This window comes from Pristiophorus japonicus, unplaced genomic scaffold (assembly GCF_044704955.1).
Source record: "Pristiophorus japonicus isolate sPriJap1 unplaced genomic scaffold, sPriJap1.hap1 HAP1_SCAFFOLD_322, whole genome shotgun sequence".
Classification (NCBI taxonomy): domain Eukaryota; kingdom Metazoa; phylum Chordata; class Chondrichthyes; family Pristiophoridae; genus Pristiophorus; species Pristiophorus japonicus.
In genome coordinates, this window is record NW_027253019.1 from 731404 (window position 1) to 758840 (window position 27437).

At 46.4% G+C, this 27437-nt stretch overlaps 1 protein-coding gene across 1 annotated transcript in view; it reads right to left on the reverse strand.

The window, feature by feature from the left end:
* Positions 1–27066, reverse strand: part of LOC139249558 (potassium channel subfamily K member 9-like) — a 411319-nt gene extending 384253 nt beyond the window's left edge. Inside the window, exon 1 of the mRNA XM_070872498.1 lies at positions 26784–27066. Coding sequence (XP_070728599.1) covers positions 26784–27066 — 283 coding nt within the window. The remainder of the gene's footprint in view (positions 1–26783) is intronic.
* Between the last annotated feature and the right edge of the window lie 371 nt (positions 27067–27437).

Consider the following 27437-nt stretch of genomic DNA (forward strand, 5'->3'; position numbering starts at 1 on the left):
CTCACGGTGCGATTTACTCTGATCTCACGGTGCGATTTACTCTGATCTCACGGTGCGATTTCCTCTGATCTCACGGTGCGATTTACGCTGATCTCACGGTGCGATTTACACTGATCTCACGGTGCGATTTACACTCATCTCACGGTGTGATTTACTCTCATCTCACGGTGCGATTTACTCTCATCTCACGGTGCATGTTACACTGATCTCACGATGCGATTTACTCTGATCTCACGGTGCGCTTTACTCTGATCTCACGGTGCGATTTACTCTCATCTCACGGTGCAAGTTACACTGATCTCACGGTGCGATTTACTCTGATCTCACGGTGCGCTTTGCTCTGATCTCACGGTGCGATTTACTCTGATCTCACGGTGCGATTTACTCTGATCTCACGGTGCGATTTACTCTGATCTCACGGTGCGATTTACTCTGATCTCACGGTGCGATTTACTCTGATCTCACGGTGCGATTTCCTCTGATCTCACGGTGCGATTTACGCTGATCTCACGGTGCGATTTACGCTGATCTCACGGTGCGATTTACGCTGATCTCACGGTGCGATTTACGCTGATCTCACGGTGCGATTTACTCTGATCTCACGGAGCGATTTACTCTAATCTCACGGTGCGATTTACTCTAATCTCACGGTGCGATTTACTCTAATCTCACGGTGCAATTTACTTTGATCTCACGGTGCGATTTACTCTGATCTCACGGTGCGATTTACTCTGATCTCACGGTGCGATTTACTCTGATCTCACGGTGCGATTTACTCTCATCTCACGGTGTGATTTACTCTCATCTCACGGTGCGATTTGCTCTCATCTCACGCTGCGATTTGCTCTCATCTCACGGTGCGATTTGCTCTCATCTCACGGTGCGATTTAATCTCATCTCACGGTGCGATTTACTCTGATCTCACGGTGCGATTTAATTTCATCTCACTGTGCAATTTACTCTCATCTCATGGTGCGATTTACTCTGATCTCACGGTGAGATTTACTTGAATCTGACGGTGTGATTTACTCTCATTGGTGCGATTTACTCTGATCTCACGGTGAGATTTACTTGAATCTGACGGTGTGATTTACTCTCATTGGTGCGATTTAATCTGATCTCACGGTGTGATTTACTTGAATCTGACGGTGCGATTTACTCTCATTGGTGCGATTTAATCTGAGATCACGGTGAGATTTACTTTAATCTGACGGTGCGATTTACTCTCATTGGTGCGATTTACGCTGATCTCTCGGTGTGATTTACGCTGATCTCACGGTGCGATTTACTCTGATCTCAAGCTGCGATTTACTCTGATCTCATGGAGCGATTTACTCTGATCTCACGGAGCGATTTACTCTGATCTCATGGAGCGATTTACTCTGATCTCACGGTGCGATTTACTCTGATCTCACGGTGCGATTTACTCTCATCTCACGGTGCGATTTACTCTCATCTCACGGTGCGATTTACTCTCATCTCACGGTGCGATTTACTCTCATCTCACGGTGCGATTTACTCTCATCTCACGGTGCGATTTACTCTCATCTCACGGTGCGATTTGCTCTCATCTCACGGTGCGATTTACTCTCATCTCACGGTGCGATTTAATCTCATCTCACGATGCGATTTACTCTCATCTCACGGTGCGATTTACTCTGATCTCACGGTGCAATTTACTCTCATCTCACGGTGCGATTTACTCTCATCTCACGGTGCGATTTACTCTCATCCCACGGTGCGATTTACTCTCATCTCACGGTGCGATTTAATTTCATCTCACGGTGCGATTTACTCTCATCTCATGCGATAATTTACTCTGATCTCACGGTGAGATTTACTTGAATCTGACGGTGCGATTTACTCTCATTGGTGCGATTTAATCTGAGATCACGGTGAGATTTACTTTAATGTGACGGTGCGATTTACTCTCATTGGTGCTATTTACGCTGATCTCTCGGTGTGATTTACGCTGATCTCACGGTGCGATTTACTCTAATCTCACGGTGCGATTTACTCTGATCTCAAGCTGCGATTTACGCTGATCTCACGGTGAGATTTACTTTAATCTGACGGTGTGATTTACTCTCATTGGTGTGATTTACTCTGATCTCACGATGCGATTTACTCTCATTGTTGCGATTTACACTGATCACTCGGTGTGATTTACTCTGATCTCAAGCTGCGATTTACGCTGATCTCACGGTGCAATTTACACTGATCTCACCGTGCGATTTACACTGATCTCACCGTGCGATTTACTCTGATCTCACGGTGCGATTTACTCTGATCTCACGGTGCGATTTACTCTGATCTCACGGTGCGATTTACTCTGATCTCACGGTGCGATTTACTCTGATCTCACGGTGCGATTTACTCTGATCTCACGGTGCGATTTACTCTGATCTCACGGTGCGATTTACTCTGATCTCAAGGTGCGATTTACTCTGATCTCACGGTGCGATTTACTCTGATCTCACGGTGCGAGTTACACTGATCTCACGGTGCGATTTACTCTAATCTCACGGTGCGATTTACTCTCATCTCACGGTGCAAGTTACACTGATCTCACGATGCGATTTACTCTGATCTCACGGTGCGATTTACTCTGATCTCACGGTGCGATTGACACTGATCTCACGGAGTGATTTACTCTGATCTCATGGTGCGATTTACTCTCATCTCACGGTGCGATTTATTCTCATCTCACGGTGCGATTTATTCTCATCTCACGGTGCGATTTACTCTAATCTCACGGTGCAATTTACTCTCATCTCACGGTGCAATTTACTCTGATCTCACGGAGCGATTTACTCTGATCTCAAGCTGCGATTTACGCTGATCTCACGGTGAGAATTACTTTAATCTGACGGTGTGATTTACTCTCATTGGTGTGATTTACTCTGATCTCACGGTGCGATTTACTCTGATCTCACGGTGCGATTTACTCTGATCTCACGGTGCGATTTACTCTGATCTCACGGTGCGATTTACTCTCATCTCACGGTGCGATTTACTCTCATCTCACGGTGCGATTTACTCTCATCTCACGGTGCGATTTACTCTCATCTCACGGTGCGATTTACTCTCATCTCACGGTGCGATTTACTCTCATCTCACGGTGCGATTTACTCTCATCTCACGGTGCATGTTACACTGATCTCACGATGCGATTTACTCTGATCTCACGGTGCGCTTTACTCTGATCTCACGGTGCGATTTACTCTCATCTCACGGTGCAAGTTACACTGATCTCACGGTGCGATTTACTCTGATCTCACGGTGCGCTTTGCTCTGATCTCACGGTGCGATTTACTCTGATCTCACGGTGCGATTTACTCTGATCTCACGGTGCGATTTACTCTGATCTCACGGTGCGATTTACTCTGATCTCACGGTGCGATTTACTCTGATCTCACGGTGCGATTTCCTCTGATCTCACGGTGCGATTTACGCTGATCTCACGGTGCGATTTACACTGATCTCACGGTGCGATTTACACTCATCTCACGGTGTGATTTACTCTCATCTCACGGTGCGATTTACTCTCATCTCACGGTGCATGTTACACTGATCTCACGATGCGATTTACTCTGATCTCACGGTGCGCTTTACTCTGATCTCACGGTGCGATTTACTCTCATCTCACGGTGCAAGTTACACTGATCTCACGGTGCGATTTACTCTGATCTCACGGTGCGCTTTGCTCTGATCTCACGGTGCGATTTACTCTGATCTCACGGTGCGATTTACTCTGATCTCACGGTGCGATTTACTCTGATCTCACGGTGCGATTTACTCTGATCTCACGGTGCGATTTCCTCTGATCTCACGGTGCGATTTACGCTGATCTCACGGTGCGATTTACGCTGATCTCACGGTGCGATTTACGCTGATCTCACGGTGCGATTTACGCTGATCTCACGGTGCGATTTACTCTGATCTCACGGAGCGATTTACTCTAATCTCACGGTGCGATTTACTCTAATCTCACGGTGCGATTTACTCTAATCTCACGGTGCAATTTACTTTGATCTCACGGTGCGATTTACTCTGATCTCACGGTGCGATTTACTCTGATCTCACGGTGCGATTTACTCTCATCTCACGGTGCGATTTACTCTCATCTCACGGTGCGATTTGCTCTCATCTCACGGTGCGATTTACTCTCATCTCACGGTGCGATTTGCTCTCATCTCACGGTGCGATTTGCTCTCATCTCACGGTGCGATTTGCTCTCATCTCACGGTGCGATTTGCTCTCATCTCACGGTGCGATTTGCTCTCATCTCACGGTGCGATTTGCTCTCATCTCACGGTGCGATTTGCTCTCATCTCACGGTGCGATTTAATCTCATCTCACGGTGCGATTTAATCTCATCTCACGGTGCGATTTACTCTGATCTCACGGTGCGATTTAATTTCATCTCACTGTGCAATTTACTCTCATCTCATGGTGCGATTTACTCTGATCTCACGGTGCGATTTACTCTAATCTCACGGTGCGAGTTACACAGATCTCACGGTGCGATTTACTCTGATCTCACGGTGCGATTGACACTGATCTCATGGAGTGATTTACTCTGATCTCACGGTGCGATTTACTCTCATCTCACGGTGCGATTTACTCTCATCTCACGGTGCGATTTACTCTCATCTCACGGTGCGATTTACACTGATCGCACGGTGTGATTTACTCTCATCTCACGGTGCGATTTACTCTCATCTCACGGTGCGATTTACTCTCATCTCACGGTGCGATTTACTCTCATCTCACGGTGCAATTTACTCTCATCTCACGGTGCGATTTACTCTCATCTCACGGAGCGATTTACTCTGATCTCACGGAGCGATTTACTCTGATCTCAAGCTGCGATTTACGCTGATCTCATGGTGAGAATTACTTTAATCTGACGGTGTGATTTACTCTCATTGGTGTGATTTACTCAGATCTCACGGTGCGATTTACTCTGATCTCACGGTGCGATTTACTCTGATCTCACGGTGCGATTTACTCTGATCTCACGGTGCGATTTACTCTGATCTCACGGTGCGATTTACTCTGATCTCACGGTGCGATTTACTCTGATCTCACGGTGCGATTTACTCTGATCTCACGGTGCGATTTACTCTGATCTCACGGTGAGATTTACTCTCATCTCACGGTGAGATTTACTCTCATCTCACGGTGCGATTTACTCTCATCTCACGGTGCGATTTACTCTCATCTCACGGTGCGATTTACTCTCATCTCACGGTGCGATTTACTCTCATCTCACGGTGCGATTTACTCTCATCTCACGGTGCGATTTACTCTCATCTCACGGTGCGATTTACTCTCATCTCACGGTGCGATTTACTCTCATCTCACGGTGCGATTTACTCTCATCTCACGGTGCGATTTACTCTCATCTCACGGTGCGATTTACTCTCATCTCACGGTGCGATTTACTCTCATCTCACGGTGCGATTTGCTCTCATCTCACGGTGCGATTTGCTCTCATCTCACGGTGCGATTTACTCTCATCTCACGGTGCGATTTGCTCTCATCTCACGGTGCGATTTACTCTTATCTCACGGTGCGATTTGCTCTGATCTCACGGTGCGATTTGCTCTCATCTCACGGTGCGATTTACTCTCATCTCACGGTGCTATTTACTCTCATCTCACGGTGCGATTTACTCTCATCTCACGGTGCGATTTACTCTCATCTCACGGTGCGATTTACTCTCATCTCACGGTGCGATTTACTCTCATCTCACGGTGCGATTTACTCTCATCTCACGGTGCGATTTGCTCTCATCTCACGGTGCGATTTACTCTCATATCACGGTGCGATTTACTCTCATCTCACGGTGCGATTTAATCTCATCTCACGATGCGATTTACTCTCATCGCACGGTGCGATTTACTCTCATCTCACGGTGCGATTTAATCTCATCTCACGATGCGATTTACTCTCATCTCACGGTGCGATTTAATCTCATCTCACGATGCGATTTACTCTCATCTCACGATGCGATTTACACTGATCTCACGGTGCGATTTACTCTCATCTCACGGTGCGATTTAATCTCATCTCACGATGCGATTTACTCTCATCGCACGGTGCGATTTACTCTGATCTCACGGTGCGATTTACTCTCATCTCACGGTGCGATTTACTCTCATCTCACGGTGTGATTTACTCTCATCTCACGGTGCGATTTACTCTCATCTCACGGTGCGATTTACTCTCATCCCACGGTGCGATTTACTCTCATCTCACGGTGCGATTTAATTTCATCTCACGGTGCGATTTACTCTCATCTCATGCGATGATTTACTCTGATCTCACGGTGAGATTTACTTGAATCTGACGGTGCGATTTACTCTCATTGGTGCGATTTAATCTGAGATCACGGTGAGATTTACTTTAATCTGACGGTGCGATTTACTCTCATTGGTGCTATTTACGCTGATTTCTCGGTGTGATTTACGCTGATCTCACGGTGCGATTTACTCTAATCTCACGGTGCGATTTACTCTGATCTCATGGAGCGATTTACTCTGATCTCACGGAGCGATTTACTCTGATCTCACGGAGCGATTTACTCTGATCTCAAGCTGCGATTTACGCTGATCTCACGGTGAGATTTACTTTAATCTGACGGTGTGATTTACTCTCATTGGTGTGATTTACTCTGATCTCACGGTGCGATTTACTCTCATTGTTGCGATTTACACTGATCACTCAGTGTGATTTACTCTGATCTCAAGCTGCGATTTACGCTGATCTCACGGTGCAATTTACACTGATCTCACCGTGCGATTTACACTGATCTCACCGTGCGATTTACTCTGATCTCACGGTGCGATTTACTCTGATCTCACGGTGCGATTTACTCTGATCTCACGGTGCGATTTACTCTGATCTCACGGTGCGATTTACTCTGATCTCACGGTGCGATTTACTCTGATCTCACGGTGCGATTTACTCTGATCTCACGGTGCGATTTACTCTGATCTCACGGTGCGAGTCACACTGATCTCACGGTGCGATTTACTCTAATCTCACGGTGCGATTTACTCTCATCTCACGGTGCAAGTTACACTGATCTCACGATGCGATTTACTCTGATCTCACGGTGCGATTGACACTGATCTCATGGAGAGATTTACTCTGATCTCACGGTGCGATTTACTCTCATCTCACGGTGCGATTTATTCTCATCTCACGGTGCGATTTATTCTCATCTCACGGTGCGATTTATTCTCATCTCACGGTGCAATTTACTCTCATCTCACGGTGCAATTTACTCTCATCTCACGGTGCAATTTACTCTCATCTCATGGAGCGATTTACTCTGATCTCACGGAGCGATTTACTCTGATCTCACGGAGCGATTTACTCTGATCTCAAGCTGCGATTTACGCTGATCTCACGGTGAGAATTACTTTAATCTGACGGTGTGATTTACTCTCATTGGTGTGATTTACTCTGATCTCACGGTGCGATTTACTCTGATCTCACGGTGCGATTTACTCTGATCTCACGGTGCGATTTACTCTCATCTCACGGTGCGATTTACTCTCATCTCACGGTGCGATTTACTCTCATCTCACGGTGTGATTTACTCTAATCTCACGGTGCATGTTACACTGATCTCACGATGCGATTTACTCTGATCTCACGGTGCGCTTTACTCTGATCTCACGGTGTGATTTACTCTAATCTCACGGTGCATGTTACACTGATCTCACGATGCGATTTACTCTGATCTCACGGTGCGCTTTACTCTGATCTCACGGTGCGATTTACTCTAATCTCACGGTGCAAGTTACACTGATCTCACGGTGCGATTTACTCTGATCTCACGGTGCGGTTTGCTCTGATCTCACGGTGCGATTTACTCTGATCTCACGGTGCGATTTACTCTGATCTCACGGTGCGATTTACTCTGATCTCACGGTGCGATTTACTCTGATCTCACGGTGCGATTTACTCTGATCTCACGGTGCGATTTACTCTGATCTCACGGTGCAATTTCCTCTGATCTCACGGAGCGATTTACTCTAATCTCACGGTGCGATTTACTCTAATCTCACGGTGCGATTTACTCTGATCTCACGGTGCGCTTTACTCTGATCTCACGGTGCGCTTTACTCTGATCTCACGGTGCGATTTACTCTGATCTCACGGTGCGATTTACTCTGCTCTCACGGTGCGATTTACTCTGATCTCACGGTGCGATTTACTCTGATCTCACGGAGCGATTTACTCTAATCTCACGGTGTGATTTACTCTAATCTCACGGTGCGATTTACTCTAATCTCACGGTGCAATTTACTCTGATCTCACGGTGCGATTTACTCTGATCTCACGGTGCGATTTACTCTGATCTCACGGTGCGATTTGCTCTCATCTCACGGTGCGATTTGCTCTCATCTCACGGTGCGATTTGCTCTCATCTCCCGGTGCGATTTGCTCTCATCTCACGGTGCGATTTGCTCTCATCTCACGGTGCGATTTAATCTCATCTCACGGTGCGATTTAATCTCATCTCACGGTGCGATTTACTCTGATCTCACGGTGCGATTTAATTTCATCTCACTGTGCAATTTACTCTCATCTCATGGTGCGATTTACTCTGATCTCACGGTGAGATTTACTTGAATCTGACGGTGTGATTTACTCTCATTGGTGCGATTTACTCTGATCTCACGGTGAGATTTACTTGAATCTGACGGTGTGATTTACTCTCATTGGTGCGATTTAATCTGATCTCACGGTGTGATTTAATTTAATCTGACGGTGCGATTTACTCTCATTGGTGCGATTTACGCTGATCTCTCGGTGAGATTTACGCTGATCTCACGGTGCGATTTACACTGATCTCACGGTGCGATTTACACTGATCTCACGGAGCGATTTACTCTGATCTCACGGAGCGATTTACTCTGATCTCACGGTGAGATTTACTTTAATCTGATGGTGTGATTTACTCTCATTGGTGTGATTTACTCTGATCTCACGGTGCGATTTACTCTCATTGTTGTGATTTACACTGATCTCTCGGTGTGATTTTCTCTGATCTCAAGCTGCGATTTACTCTGATCTCACGGTGCGATTTACACTGATCTCACGGTGCGATTTACACTGATCTCACGGTGCGATTTACTCTGATCTCACGGTGCGATTTACACTGATCTCACGGTGCGATTTACTTGAATCTGACGGTGTGATTTACTCTCATTGGTGCGATTTAATCTGATCTCACGGTGTGATTTACACTGATCTCACGGTGCGATTTACACTGATCTCACGGTGCGATTTACTCTCATCTCACGGTGCGATTTACTCTGATCTCACGGTGCGATTTACACTGATCTCACGGTGCGATTTACTCTCATCTCACGGTGCGATTTACTCTCATCTCACGGTGCGATTTACTCTCATCTCACGGTGCAAGTTACACTGATCTCACGATGCGATTTACTCTGATCTCACGGTGCAAGTTACACTGATCTCACGGTGCGATTTACTCTCATCTCACGCTGCGATTTACTCTCATCTCACGGTGCAAGTTACACTGATCTCACGATGCGATTTACTCTGATCTCATGGTGCAAGTTACACTGATCTCACGGTGCGATTTACTCTGATCTCATGGTGCGATTTACACTGATCTCACGGTGCGATTTACTCTGATCTCACGGTGCGATTTATTCTCATCTCACGGTGCGATTTACTCTCATCTCACGGTGCAATTTACTCTCACCTCACGGTGCAATTTACTCTCATCTCATTTGAGCGATTTACTCTGATCTCACGGAGCGATTTACTCTGATCTCCCGGAGCGATTTACTCTGATCTCAAGCTGCGATTTACGCTGATCTCACGGTGAGATTTACTTTAATCTGACGGTGTGATTTACTCTCATTGGTGTGATTTACTCTGATCTCACGGTGCGATTTACTCTGATCTCACGGTGCGATTTACTCTCATCTCACGGTGCGATTTCCTCTGATCTCACGGAGCGATTTACTCTAATCTCACGGTGCGATTTACTCTAATCTCACGGTGCGATTTACTCTGATCTCACGGTGCGATTTACTCTGATCTCACGGTGCGCTTTACTCTGATCTCACGGTGCGCTTTACTCTGATCTCACGGTGCGATTTACTCTGATCTCACAGTGCGATTTACTCTGATCTCACGGTGTGATTTACTCTAATCTCACGGTGCGATTTACTCTGATCTCACGGTGCGATTTACTCTGATCTCACGGTGCGATTTACTCTGATCTCACGGTGCGATTTACTCTGATCTCACGGTGCGATTTACCCTGATCTCACGGTGCGATTTACTCTCATCTCACGGTGCGATTTACTCTCATCTCACGGTGCGATTTACTCTCATCTCACGGTGCGATTTACTCTCATCTCACGGTGCGATTTGCTCTCATCTCACGGTGCGATTTAATCTCATCTCACGGTGCGATTTACTCTGATCTCACGGTGCGATTTGCTCTCATCTCACGGTGCGATTTACTCTGATCTCACGGTGCGATTTAATTTCATCTCACTGTGCAATTTACTCTCATCTCATGGTGCGATTTACTCTGATCTCACGGTGAGATTTACTTGAATCTGACGGTGTGATTTACTCTCATTGGTGCGATTTACTCTGATCTCACGGTGAGATTTACTTGAATCTGACGGTGTGATTTACTCTCATTGGTGCGATTTAATCTGATCTCACGGTGTGATTTACTTTAATCTGACGGTGCGATTTACTCTCATTGGTGCGATTTACGCTGATCTCTCGGTGAGATTTACTTTGATCTGACGGTGCGATTTACTCTCATTGGTGCGATTTACGCTGATCTCTCGGTGTGATTTACGCTGATCTCACGGTGCGATTTACTCTTATCTCACGGAGCCATTTACTCTGATCTCACGGAGCGATTTACTCTGATCTCACGGTGAGATTTACTTTAATCTGACGGTGTGATTTACTCTCATTGGTGTGATTTACTCTGATCTCACGGTGCGATTTACTCTCATTGTTGCGATTTACACTGATCTCTCGGTGTGATTTACTCTGATCTCAAGCTGCGATTTACGCTGATCTCACGGTGCGATTTACACTGATCTCACGGTGCGATTTACTCTGATCTCACGGTGCGATTTACTCTGATCTCACGGTGCGATTTACTCTGATCTCACGGTGCGATTTACTCTGATCTCACGGTGCGATTTACTCTGATCTCACGGTGCGATTTACTCTGATCTCACGGTGCGATTTACTCTGATCTCACGGTGCGATTTACTCTGATCTCACGGTGCGATTTACTCTGATCTCACGGTGCGATTTACTCTGATCTCATGGTGCGATTTACTCTGATCTCACGGTGCGATTTACTCTGATCTCACGGTGCGATTTACTCTGATCTCATGGTGCGATTTACTCTGATCTCACGGTGCGATTTACTCTGATCTCACGGTGCGATTTACTCTGATCTCACGGTGCGATTTACTCTCATCTCACGGTGCGATTTACTCTCATCTCATGGTGCAAGTTACACTGATCTCACGATGCGATTTACTCTGATCTCACAGTGCAAGTTACACTGATCTCACGGTGTGATTTATTCTCATTGGTGTGATTTACTCTGATCTCACGGTGCGATTTACTCTCATTGTTGTGATTTACACTGATCTCTCGGTGTGATTTTCTCTGATCTCAAGCTGCGATTTACTCTGATCTCACGGTGCGATTTACACTGATCTCACGGTGCGATTTACACTGATCTCACGGTGCGATTTACTCTGATCTCAAGCTGCGATTTACTCTGATCTCACGGTGCAAGTTACACTGATCTCACGATGCGATTTACTCTGATCTCACGGTGCAAGTTACACTGATCTCACGGTGCGATTTACTCTGATCTCACGGTGCAATTTCCTCTGATCTCACGGAGCGATTTACTCTAATCTCACGGTGCGATTTACTCTAATCTCACGGTGCGATTTACTCTGATCTCACGGTGCGCTTTACTCTGATCTCACGGTGCGCTTTACTCTGATCTCACGGTGCGATTTACTCTGATCTCACGGTGCGATTTACTCTGCTCTCACGGTGCGATTTACTCTGATCTCACGGTGCGATTTACTCTGATCTCACGGAGCGATTTACTCTGATCTCACGGTGTGATTTACTCTAATCTCACGGTGCGATTTACTCTAATCTCACGGTGCAATTTACTCTGATCTCACGGTGCGATTTACTCTGATCTCACGGTGCGATTTACTCTGATCTCACGGTGCGATTTGCTCTCATCTCACGGTGCGATTTGCTCTCATCTCACGGTGCGATTTGCTCTCATCTCCCGGTGCGATTTGCTCTCATCTCACGGTGCGATTTGCTCTCATCTCACGGTGCGATTTAATCTCATCTCACGGTGCGATTTAATCTCATCTCACGGTGCGATTTACTCTGATCTCACGGTGCGATTTAATTTCATCTCACTGTGCAATTTACTCTCATCTCATGGTGCGATTTACTCTGATCTCACGGTGAGATTTACTTGAATCTGACGGTGTGATTTACTCTCATTGGTGCGATTTACTCTGATCTCACGGTGAGATTTACTTGAATCTGACGGTGTGATTTACTCTCATTGGTGCGATTTAATCTGATCTCACGGTGTGATTTAATTTAATCTGACGGTGCGATTTACTCTCATTGGTGCGATTTACGCTGATCTCTCGGTGAGATTTACTTTAATCTGACGGTGCGATTTACTCTCATTGGTGCGATTTACGCTGATCTCTCGGTGTGATTTACGCTGATCTCACGGTGCGATTTACACTGATCTCACGGTGCGATTTACACTGATCTCACGGAGCGATTTACTCTGATCTCACGGAGCGATTTACTCTGATCTCACGGTGAGATTTACTTTAATCTGATGGTGTGATTTACTCTCATTGGTGTGATTTACTCTGATCTCACGGTGCGATTTACTCTCATTGTTGTGATTTACACTGATCTCTCGGTGTGATTTTCTCTGATCTCAAGCTGCGATTTACTCTGATCTCACGGTGCGATTTACACTGATCTCACGGTGCGATTTACACTGATCTCACGGTGCGATTTACTCTGATCTCACGGTGCGATTTACACTGATCTCACGGTGCGATTTACACTGATCTCTCGGTGTGATTTTCTCTGATCTCAAGCTGCGATTTACTCTCATCTCACGATGCGATTTACACTGATCTCACGGTGCGATTTACTCTCATCTCACGGTGCGATTTACTCTCATCTCACGGTGCAAGTTACACTGATCTCACGATGCGATTTACTCTCATCTCACGGTGCGATTTACTCTCATCTCACGGTGCGATTTACTCTCATCTCACGGTGCGATTTACTCTCATCTCACGGTGCAAGTTACACTGATCTCACGATGCGATTTACTCTGATCTCACGGTGCAAGTTACACTGATCTCACGGTGCGATTTACTCTCATCTCACGGTGCGATTTACTCTCATCTCACGCTGCGATTTACTCTCATCTCACGGTGCAAGTTACACTGATCTCACGATGCGATTTACTCTGATCTCATGGTGCAAGTTACACTGATCTCACGGTGCGATTTACTCTGATCTCACGGTGCGATTTATTCTCATCTCACGGTGCGATTTACTCTCATCTCACGGTGCGATTTACTCTCACCTCACGGTGCAATTTACTCTCATCTCATTTGAGCGATTTACTCTGATCTCACGGAGCGATTTACTCTGATCTCCCGGAGCGATTTACTCTGATCTCAAGCTGCGATTTACGCTGATCTCACGGTGAGATTTACTTTAATCTGACGGTGTGATTTACTCTCATTGGTGTGATTTACTCTGATCTCACGGTGCGATTTACTCTCATTGTTGCGATTTACACTGATCTCTCGGTGTGATTTACTATGATCTCAAGCTGCGATTTACACTGATCTCACGGTGCGATTTACTTTAATCTGACGGTGTGATTTACTCTCATTGTTGTGATTTACTCTCATCTCACGGTGCGATTTACTCTGATCTCACGGTGCGATTTACTCTCATCTCACGGTGCGATTTCCTCTGATCTCACGGAGCGATTTACTCTAATCTCACGGTGCGATTTACTCTAATCTCACGGTGCGATTTACTCTGATCTCACGGTGCGATTTACTCTGATCTCACGGTGCGCTTTACTCTGATCTCACGGTGCGATTTACTCTGATCTCACAGTGCGATTTACTCTGATCTCACGGTGTGATTTACTCTAATCTCACGGTGCGATTTACTCTGATCTCACGGTGCGATTTACTCTGATCTCACGGTGCGATTTACTCTCATCTCACGGTGCGATTTGCTCTCATCTCACGGTGCGATTTAATCTCATCTCACGGTGCGATTTACTCTGATCTCACGGTGCGATTTGCTCTCATCTCACGGTGCGATTTAATCTCATCTCACGGTGCGATTTACTCTGATCTCACGGTGCGATTTAATTTCATCTCACTGTGCAATTTACTCTCATCTCATGGTGCGATTTACTCTGATCTCACGGTGAGATTTACTTGAATCTGACGGTGTGATTTACTCTCATTGGTGCGATTTACTCTGATCTCACGGTGAGATTTACTTGAATCTGACGGTGTGATTTACTCTCATTGGTGCGATTTAATCTGATCTCACGGTGTGATTTACTTTAATCTGACGGTGCGATTTACTCTCATTGGTGCGATTTACGCTGATCTCTCGGTGAGATTTACTTTGATCTGACGGTGCGATTTACTCTCATTGGTGCGATTTACGCTGATCTCTCGGTGTGATTTACGCTGATCTCACGGTGCGATTTACTCTAATCTCACGGTGCGATTTACACTGATCTCACGGTGCGATTTACTCTTATCTCACGGAGCCATTTACTCTGATCTCACGGAGCGATTTACTCTGATCTCACGGTGAGATTTACTTTAATCTGACGGTGTGATTTACTCTCATTGGTGTGATTTACTCTGATCTCACGGTGCGATTTACTCTCATTGTTGCGATTTACACTGATCTCTCGGTGTGATTTACTCTGATCTCAAGCTGCGATTTACGCTGATCTCACGGTGCGATTTACACTGATCTCACGGTGCGATTTACTCTGATCTCACGGTGCGATTTACTCTGATCTCACGGTGCGATTTACTCTGATCTCACGGTGCGATTTACTCTGATCTCACGGTGCGATTTACTCTGATCTCACGGTGCGATTTACTCTGATCTCACGGTGCGATTTACTCTGATCTCACGGTGCGATTTACTCTGATCTCACGGTGCGATTTACTCATCTCACGGTGCGATTTACTCTCATCTCACGGTGCGATTTACTCTGATCTCACGGTGCAAGTTACACTGATCTCACGATGCGATTTACTCTGATCTCACAGTGCAAGTTACACTGATCTCACGGTGTGATTTATTCTCATTGGTGTGATTTACTCTGATCTCACGGTGCGATTTACTCATCTCACGGTGCGATTTACTCTCATCTCACGGTGCGATTTACTCTGATCTCACGGTGCAAGTTACACTGATCTCACGATGCGATTTACTCTGATCTCACAGTGCAAGTTACACTGATCTCACGGTGCGATTTACTCTCATTGTTGTGATTTACACTGATCTCTCGGTGTGATTTTCTCTGATCTCAAGCTGCGATTTACTCTGATCTCACGGTGCGATTTACACTGATCTCACGGTGCGATTTACACTGATCTCACGGTGCGATTTACTCTGATCTCACGGTGCGATTTCCTCTGATCTCACGGTGCGAGTTACACTGATCTCACGGTGCGATTTACTCTCATCTCACGGTGCGATTTACTCTCATCTCACGGTGCGATTTACTCTCATCTCACGGTGCAAGTTACACTGATCTCACGGTGCGATTTACTCTGATCTCAAGGTGCAAGTTACACTGATCTCACGGTGCGATTTACTCTGATCTCACGGTGCGATTTACACTGATCTCACGGTGCGATTTATTCTCATCTCACGGTGCAATTTACTCTCATCTCACGGTGCAATTTACTCTCATCTCACGGTGCAATTTACTCTCATCTCACGGTGCAATTTACTCTCATCTCACGGTGCAATTTACTCTCATCTCACGGTGCAATTTACTCTCATCTCATGGAGCGATTTACTCTGATCTCACGGAGCGATTTACTCTGATCTCCCGGAGCGATTTACTCTGATCTCAAGCTGCGATTTACGCTGATCTCACGGTGAGATTTACTTTAATCTGACGGTGTGATTTACTCTCATTGGTGTGATTTACTCTGATCTCACGGTGCGATTTACTCTCATTGTTGCGATTTACACTGATCTCTCGGTGTGATTTACTATGATCTCATGGTGCGATTTACTCTGATCTCACGGTGCGATTTACGCTGATCTCACGGTGCGATTTATTCTGATCTCACGGTGCGATTTACTCTGATCTCACGGTGCGAGTTACACTGATCTCACGGTGCGATTTACTTTAATCTGACGGTGTGATTTACTCTCATTGTTGTGATTGACTCTCATCTCACGGTGCGATTTACTCTGATCTCACGGTGCGATTTACTCTCATCTCACGGTGCGATTTCCTCTGATCTCACGGAGCGATTTACTCTAATCTCACGGTGCGATTTACTCTAATCTCACGGTGCGATCTACTCTGATCTCACGGTGCGATTAACTCTGATCTCACGGTGCGCTTTACTCTGATCTCACGGTGCGCTTTACTCTGATCTCACGGTGCGATTTACTCTGATCTCACGGTGCGATTTACTCTAATCTCACGGTGCGATTTACTCTGATCTCACGGAGCGATTTACTCTAATCTCACGGTGCGATTTACTCTAATCTCACGGTGCGATTTACTCTAATCTCACGGTGCGATTTACTCTAATCTCACGGTGCGATTTACTCTGATCTCACGGTGCGATTTACTTTAATCTGACGGTGTGATTTACTCTCATTGTTGTGATTTACTCTCATCTCACGGTGCGATTTACTCTGATCTCACGGTGCGATTTACTCTCATCTCACGGTGCGATTTCCTCTGATCTCACGGAGCGATTTACTCTAATCTCACGGTGCGATTTACTCTAATCTCACGGTGCGATTTACTCTGATCTCACGGTGCGATTTACTCTGATCTCACGGTGCGCTTTACTCTGATCTCACGGTGCGATTTACTCTGATCTCACAGTGCGATTTACTCTGATCTCACGGTGTGATTTACTCTAATCTCACGGTGCGATTTACTCAGATCTCACGGTGCGATTTACTCTGATCTCACGGTGCGATTTACTCTGATCTCACGGTGCGATTTACTCTGATCTCACGGTGCGATTTACCCTGATCTCACGGTGCGATTTACTCTGATCTCACGGTGCGATTTACTCTCATCTCACGGTGCGATTTACTCTGATCTCACGGTGCGATTTACTCTGATCTCACGGTGCGATTTGCTCTCATCTCACGGTGCGATTTGCTCTCATCTCACGGTGCGATTTAATCTCATCTCACGGTGCGATTTACTCTGATCTCACGGTGCGATTTACTCTGATCTCACGGTGCGATTTACTCTGATCTCACGGTGCGATTTACTCTGATCTCACGGTGCGATTTACTCTGATCTCACGGTGCGATTTACTCTGATCTCACAGTGCGATTTACTCTGATCTCACGGTGCGATTTATTCTCATCTCACGGTGCGATTTATTCTCATCTCACGGTGCGATTTACTCTCATCTCACGGTGCGATTTACTCTCATCTCACGGTGCGATTTGCTCTCATCTCACGGTGCGATTTAATCTCATCTCACGGTGCGATTTACTCTGATCTCACGGTGCGATTTGCTCTCATCTCACGGTGCGATTTAATCTCATCTCACGGTGCGATTTACTCTGATCTCACGGTGCGATTTAATTTCATCTCACTGTGCAATTTACTCTCATCTCATGGTGCGATTTACTCTGATCTCACGGTGAGATTTACTTGAATCTGACGGTGTGATTTACTCTCATTGGTGCGATTTACTCTGATCTCACGGTGAGATTTACTTGAATCTGACGGTGTGATTTACTCTCATTGGTGCGATTTAATCTGATCTCACGGTGTGATTTACTTTAATCTGACGGTGCGATTTACTCTCATTGGTGCGATTTACGCTGATCTCTCGGTGAGATTTACTTTGATCTGACGGTGCGATTTACTCTCATTGGTGCGATTTACGCTGATCTCTCGGTGTGATTTACGCTGATCTCACGGTGCGATTTACTCTAATCTCACGGTGCGATTTACACTGATCTCACGGTGCGATTTACTCTTATCTCACGGAGCCATTTACTCTGATCTCACGGAGCGATTTACTCTGATCTCACGGTGAGATTTACTTTAATCTGACGGTGTGATTTACTCTCATTGGTGTGATTTACTCTGATCTCACGGTGCGATTTACTCTCATTGTTGCGATTTACACTGATCTCTCGGTGTGATTTACTCTGATCTCAAGCTGCGATTTACGCTGATCTCACGGTGCGATTTACACTGATCTCACGGTGCGATTTACTCTGATCTCACGGTGCGATTTACTCTGATCTCACGGTGCGATTTACTCTGATCTCACGGTGCGATTTACTCTGATCTCACGGTGCGATTTACTCTGATCTCACGGTGCGATTTACTCTGATCTCACGGTGCGATTTACTCTGATCTCACGGTGCGATTTACTCTGATCTCACGGTGCGATTTACTCTGATCTCACGGTGCGATTTACTCTGATCTCACGGTGCGAGTTACACTGATCTCACGGTGCGATTTACTCATCTCACGGTGCGATTTACTCTCATCTCACGGTGCAAGTTACACTGATCTCACGATGCGATTTACTCTGATCTCACAGTGCAAGTTACACTGATCTCACGGTGTGATTTACTCTCATTGGTGTGATTTACTCTGATCTCACGGTGCGATTTACTCTCATTGTTGTGATTTACACTGATCTCTCGGTGTGATTTTCTCTGATCTCAAGCTGCGATTTACTCTGATCTCACGGTGCGATTTACACTGATCTCACGGTGCGATTTACACTGATCTCACGGTGCGATTTACTCTGATCTCACGGTGCGATTTCCTCTGATCTCACGGTGCGAGTTACACTGATCTCACGGTGCGATTTACTCTCATCTCACGGTGCGATTTACTCTCATCTCACGGTGCGATTTACTCTCATCTCACGGTGCAAGTTACACTGATCTCACGATGCGATTTACTCTGATCTCACGGTGCAAGTTACACTGATCTCACGGTGCGATTTACTCTGATCTCACGGTGCAAGTTACACTGATCTCACGGTGCGATTTACTCTGATCTCATGGTGCGATTTACACTGATCTCACGGTGCGATTTATTCTCATCTCACGGTGCAATTTACTCTCATCTCACGGTGCAATTTACTCTCATCTCACGGTGCAATTTACTCTCATCTCACGGTGCAATTTACTCTCATCTCACGGTGCAATTTACTCTCATCTCACGGTGCAATTTACTCTCATCTCATGGAGCGATTTACTCTGATCTCACGGAGCGATTTACTCTGATCTCCCGGAGCGATTTACTCTGATCTCAAGCTGCGATTTACGCTGATCTCACGGTGAGATTTACTTTAATCTGACGGTGTGATTTACTCTCATTGGTGTGATTTACTCTGATCTCACGGTGCGATTTACTCTCATTGTTGCGATTTACACTGATCTCTCGGTGTGATTTACTATGATCTCATGGTGCGATTTACTCTGATCTCACGGTGCGATTTACGCTGATCTCACGGTGCGATTTATTCTGATCTCACGGTGCGATTTACTCTGATCTCACGGTGCGAGTTACACTGATCTCACGGTGCGATTTACTTTAATCTGACGGTGTGATTTACTCTCATTGTTGTGATTGACTCTCATCTCACGGTGCGATTTACTCTGATCTCACGGTGCGATTTACTCTCATCTCACGGTGCGATTTCCTCTGATCTCACGGAGCGATTTACTCTAATCTCACGGTGCGATTTACTCTAATCTCACGGTGCGATCTACTCTGATCTCACGGTGCGATTAACTCTGATCTCACGGTGCGCTTTACTCTGATCTCACGGTGCGCTTTACTCTGATCTCACGGTGCGATTTACTCTGATCTCACGGTGCGATTTACTCTAATCTCACGGTGCGATTTACTCTGATCTCACGGAGCGATTTACTCTAATCTCACGGTGCGATTTACTCTAATCTCACGGTGCGATTTACTCTGATCTCACGGTGCGATTTACTCTGATCTCACGGTGCGATTTACTCTGATCTCACGGTGCGATTTACTCTGATCTCACGGTGCGATTTACTCTGATCTCACGGTGCGATTTCCTCTGATCTCACGGAGCGATTTACTCTAATCTCACGGTGCGATTTACTCTAATCTCACGGTGCGATCTACTCTGATCTCACGGTGCGATTAACTCTGATCTCACGGTGCGCTTTACTCTGATCTCACGGTGCGCTTTACTCTGATCTCACGGTGCGATTTACTCTGATCTCACGGTGCGATTTACTCTAATCTCACGGTGCGATTTACTCTGATCTCACGGAGCGATTTACTCTAATCTCACGGTGCGATTTACTCTAATCTCACGGTGCGATTTACTCTAATCTCACGGTGCGATTTACTCTGATCTCACGGTGCGATTTACTCTGATCTCACGGTGCGATTTACTCTGATCTCACGGTGCGATTTACTCTGATCTCACGGTGCGATTTACTCTGATCTCACGGTGCGATTTACTCTCATCTCACGGTGCGATTTACTCTCATCTCACGGTGCGATTTGCTCTCATCTCACGGTGCGATTTAATCTCATCTCACGGTGCGATTTACTCTGATCTCACGGTGCGATTTGCTCTCATCTCACGGTGCGATTTAATCTCATCTCACGGTGCGATTTACTCTGATCTCACGGTGCGATTTAATTTCATCTCACTGTGCAATTTACTCTCATCTCATGGTGCGATTTACTCTGATCTCACGGTGAGATTTACTTGAATCTGACGGTGTGATTTACTCTCATTGGTGCGATTTACTCTGATCTCACGGTGAGATTTACTTGAATCTGACGGTGTGATTTACTCTCATTGGTGCGATTTAATCTGATCTCACGGTGTGATTTACTTTAATCTGACGGTGCGATTTACTCTCATTGGTGCGATTTACGCTGATCTCTCGGTGAGATTTACTTTGATCTGACGGTGCGATTTACTCTCATTGGTGCGATTTACGCTGATCTCTCGGTGTGATTTACGCTGATCTCACGGTGCGATTTACTCTAATCTCACGGTGCGATTTACACTGATCTCACGGTGCGATTTACTCTGATCTCACGGAGCCATTTACTCTGATCTCACGGAGCGATTTACTCTGATCTCACGGTGAGATTTACTTTAATCTGACGGTGTGATTTACTCTCATTGGTGTGCTTTACTCTGATCTCACGGTGCGATTTACTCTCATTGTTGCGATTTACACTGATCTCTCGGTGTGATTTACTCTGATCTCAAGCTGCGATTTACGCTGATCTCACGGTGCGATTTACACTGATCTCACGGTGCGATTTACTCTGATCTCACGGTGCGATTTACTCTGATCTCACGGTGCGATTTACTCTGATCTCACGGTGCGATTTACTCTGATCTCACGGTGCGATTTACTCTGATCTCACGGTGCGATTTACACTGATCTCACGGTGCGATTTACTCTGATCTCACGGTGCGATTTACTCTGATCTCACGGTGCGAGTTACACTGATCTCACGGTGCGATTTACTCTGATCTCACGGTGCAAGTTACACTGATCTCACGGTGCGATTTACTCTCATCTCACGGTGCAAGTTACACTGATCTCACGATGCGATTTACTCTGATCTCACGGTGCAAGTTACACTGATCTCACGGTGCGATTTACTCTCATCTCACGGTGCGATTTACTCTCATCTCACGGTGCAAGTTACACTGATCTCACGATGCGATTTACTCTGATCTCACGGTGCAAGTTACACTGATCTCACGGTGCGATTTACTCTGATCTCACGGTGCGATTTACACTGATCTCACGGTGCGATTTACTCTCATCTCACGGTGCGATTTATTCTCATCTCACGGTGCAATTTACTCTCATCTCACGGTGCAATTTACTCTCATCTCATGGAGCGATTTACTCTGATCTCACGGAGCGATTTACTCTGATCTCACGGAGCGATTTACTCTGATCTCAAGCTGCGATTTACGCTGATCTCACGGTGAGATTTACTTTAATCTGACAGTGTGATTTACTCTCATTGGTGTGATTTACACTGATCTCTCGGTGTGATTTACTATGATCTCACGGTGCAATTTACTCTAATCTCACGGTGCGATTTACGCTGATCTCACGGTGCGATTTATTCTGATCTCACGGTGCGATTTACTCTGATCTCACGGTGCGAGTTACACTGATCTCACGGTGCGATTTACTTTAATCTGACGGTGTGATTTACTCTCATTGTTGTGATTTACTCTGATCTCACGGTGCGATTTACTCTCATCTCACCGTGCGATTTACTCTGATCTCACGGTGCGATTTTCACTGATCTCACGGTGCGATTTACTCTCATCTCACGGTGCGATTTACTCTCATCTCACGGTGCGATTTACTCTCATCTCACGGTGCGATTTACTCTGATCTCACGGTGCGATTTACTCTCATCTCACGGTGCGATTTACTCTCATCTCACGGTGCGATTTACTCTCATCTCACGGTGCGATTTACTCTGATCTCACGGTGCGATTTACTCTCATCTCACGGTGCGATTTACACTGATCTCACGGTGCAATTTACTCTCATCTCACGGTGCGATTTACTCTGATCTCACGGTGCGATTTACTCTCATCTCACGGTGCGATTTACTCTCATCTCACGGTGCGATTTACACTGATCTCACGGTGCGATTTACTCTCATCTCACGGTGCGATTTACTCTCATCTCACGGTGCGATTTACTCTCATCTCACGGTGCGATTTACTCTGATCTCACGGTGCGATTTACTCTCATCTCACGGTGCGATTTAATTTCATCTCACGGAGCGATTTACTCTGATCTCACGGTGCGATTTACTCTCATCTCACTGTGCAATTTACTCTCATCTCATGCTGCGATTTACTCTGATCTCACGGTGAGATTTACTTGAATCTGACGGTGTGATTTACTCTCATTGGTGCGATTTAATCTGATCTCACGGTGAGATTTACTTTAATCTGACGGTGCGATGTACTCTCATTGGTGCGATTTACGCTGATCTCTCGGTGTGATTTCCGCTGATCTCACGGTGCGATTTACTCTGATCTCACGGTGCGATTTACTCTGATCTCATGGAGCGATTTACTCTGATCTCACGGAGCGATTTACTCTGATCTCACGGTGAGATTTACTTTAATCTGACGGTGTGATTTACTCTCATTGGTGTGATTTACTCTGATCTCACGGTGCGATTTACTCTCATTGTTGCGATTTACACTGATCTCACGGAGCGATTTACTCTGATCTCAAGCTGCGATTTACGCTGATCTCACGGTGCGATTTACACTGATCTCACGGTGCGATTTACACTGATCTCACGGTGCGATTTACTCTGATCTCACGGTGCGATTTACTCTGATCTCACGGTGCGAGTTACACTGATCTCACGGTGCGATTTACTCTGATCTCACGGAGCGATTTACTCTGATCTCACGGAGCGATTTACTCTGATCTCAAGCTGCGATTTACGCTGATCTCACGGTGAGATTTACTTTAATCTGACGGTGTGATTTACTCTCATTGGTGTGATTTACTCTCATCTCACGGTGCGATTTACTCTCATCTCATGGAGCGATTGACACTGATCTCACGGTGCGATTTACTCTCATCTCACGGTGCGATTTACTCTGATCTCACGGTGCGATTTACTCTCATCTCACGGTGCAATTTACTCTGATCTCACGGTGCGATTTACTCTCATCTCACGGTGCGATTTACTCTGATCTCACGGTGAGATTTACTTTAATCTCAAGCTGCGATTTACTCTGATCTCACGGTGCGATTTACTCTGATCTCACGGTGCGATTTACTCTGATCTCACGGTGCGATTTACTCTCATCTCAGGGTGCGATTTTGTCTCATCTCACGGTGTGATTTACTCTGATCTCACGGTGCGATTTACTCTGATCTCACGGTGCGATTTACTCTCATCTCACGGTGCGATTTACTCTCATCTCACGGTGCGATTTGCTCTCATCTCACGGTGCGATTTACTCTGATCTCACGGTGCGATTTACTCTCATCTCACGGTGCGATTTACTCTGATCTCACGGTGCGATTTGCTCTGATCTCACGGTGCGATTTGCTCTCATCTCACGGTGCGATTTACTCTGATCTCACGGTGCGATTTGCTCTAATCTCTCGGTGCGATTTACTCTCATCTCACGGTGCGATTTGCTCTCATCTCACGGTGCGATTTACTCTCATCTCACGGTGCGATTTGCTCTAATCTCTCGGTGCGATTTACTCTCATTGTTGCGATTTACACTGATCTCTCGGTGTGATTTACTCTCATCTCACGGTGCGATTTGCTCTCATCTCACGGTGCGATTTACTCTGATCTCACGGTGCGATTTGCTCTAATCTCTCGGTGCGATTTACTCTCATCTCACGGTGCGATTTGCTCTCATCTCACGGTGCGATTTACTCTCATCTCATGGTGCGATTTGCTCTAATCTCTCGGTGCGATTTACTCTAATCTCTCGGTGTGATTTACTCTAATCTCTCGGTGTGATTTACTCTAATCTCTCGGTGTGATTTACTCTAATCTCTCGGTGTGATTTACTCTAATCTCTCGGTGTGATTTGCTATAATCTCTCGGTGCGATTTACTCTGATCTCACGGTGCGATTTACGCTGATCTCACGATGCGATTCCATCTAATTTCACGGTGCGATTTACTCTAATCTCACAGCGTGATTTACTCTGATCTCAAGGTGTGAATTACTCTGATCTCACGGTGCGATTTACTTTCATTGCATGGTGAGATTTACGCTGATCTCACGGTGCGATTTATCTGATCTCACTGCGCGATTTATCTGATCTCACGTTACGATCTACGCTGATCTCAGGGTGCGATTTACGCTGATCTCACGGAGCGATTTACTCTGATCTCACGGAGCGATTTACTCTGATCTCACGGTGCGATTTACTCTGATCTCACGGTGCGGTTTACTCTGATCTCACGGTGCGGTTTACTCTGATCTCACGGTGCGGTTTACTCTGATCTCACGGTGCGGTTTACTCTGATCTCACGGTGCGGTTTACTCTGATCTCACGGTGCGGTTTACTCTGATCTCACGGTGCGGTTTACTCTGATCTCACGGTGCGGTTTACTCTGATCTCACTGTGCCGTTTACTCTGATCTCACGGTGCCGTTTACTCTGATCTCACGGTGCGTTTTACTCTGATCTCACGGTGCGATTTACTCTGATCTCACGGTGCGATTTACTCTGATCTCACGGTGCGATTTACTCTGATCTCACGGTGCGATTTACTCTGATCTCACGGTGCGATTTACTCTGATCTCACGGTGCGATTTACTCTGATCTCACGGTGCGATTTACTCTGATCTCACGGTGCGATTTACTCTGATCTCACGGTGCGATTTACTCTGATCTCACGGTGCGATTTACTCTGATCTCACGGTGCGATTTACTCTGATCTCACGGTGCGATTTACTCTGATCTCACGGTGCGATTTACTCTGATCTCACGGTGCGATTTACTCTGATCTTACGGTGCGATTTGCACTATTTCCCTTTGTGATTTGCACTATTGATTCCCTTACCCTGGCTGATTTACACGACCATTTGAGGTTTTGAACAGATCAGGACATATTATTAAATGCTTGTTCCAGTAACGGGGATGTGATATTTGAGCAGCAAGTTACGGAATTTAAAGATCTGCCTCTCGGTTCCGTGCTACCCCAGCACCGAGTGTCGGCCCCTTAATGTATGGTTTTTGCCCTCCCTGAGCTCCAAGCCTATCACATTATCACTGGTCATCGAGAGGACCAAAACACTAAAAGAATATTTTAAAAACGGAGTCTCAACGTCAGAATTGAATTTCCAGCCCCTTGCTGTTAAAAGTTTGTTATTACTGGGGGAATGAGTTGGTGTTGGTGATTTAAGCGCCGGCTCTGCTTTCTCCCAGTAGCATCCTTTGACTCGCGAGTGGCCAGAAGTGGTGATGGTGCAGAACTGCCACTTTCGGGTTACTGGGGGAGACTGGGACCGCACGGGATGGGTTCCTCAAGCGCTTGAGAGTTCGTGCAAAGAACCTTTTTGCCTTGGATTGTACCTTTAGCCATTTTGAACACAGGAATCGCCAGGGTCTATCTATCTCACCTTCTCCCATCCCCGGAGTGGCAGACACACAGCGGTCATACAATTGCTCGCTGACCATCGCAATTTTTCGCAACTAGCCTGCAACCAGACTTTAGTTTTGTTAAGTCCTATTTTGCACCAAACTTTCTCTGTCCTGCAGCTCTCCCTCTCCCAGCCCAGCCCCGGAACTTGGCCGGCTAGTCCTGCCAGAACAGCCGCGCCCCTTCTCTCACCTATGGTGGTGATGACGGTGATGGCGAAGTAGAAGGAGCCTGCGAACTTCCACTGGTGCCCGGCCCGGTGCGGCTCAGCCTGTAGGACCACCCACTCCAGCTCCTTGTAGTCCTCCTCGCTCATGCCGTACTTGCTCTTCAGCACCATGCGCTTGGAGTTCAGCAGCCGCTTGCGGGACGTCTCCGAGTCGGACTCGAGCGCGTCGAAGACGGCGGCGCCCACCAGGAGGTAGGTGAACATGCAGAGGATCAGGGAGAGAGTCCGCACGTTCTGCCGCTTCATGGCCACCGGAGCCCGGCTCCAGCCCGCCGCATGCCCGCCTCTCCCCCCCCCGCCCGCACCAACAAACGCCGGCAACTCCGGCCGCGGGCACGCGCCGCGCGGCACCCGCACACGGGCACGCGCCTTCAAATCATCAATCCGCGCGACCCGACTATCCGCTGGATCCGGGAGCGCAACCGGCGCTTGGGCGGACTCGGCCTGGTTTGTACCGGGTTAGCTGGGGTTAGGTTAGTTTGGTTTGAATGGATTGGTTTGGGTCAGGGTCAGTTCGGGTTGGGTCAGTTTGGATTGGGTCAGTTTGGTTTGGGTCAGTTTAGGTTTGGGTTTGGGTCAGGTCAGTTTGGGTTTGGGTTTGGGTCAGTTTGGGTTGG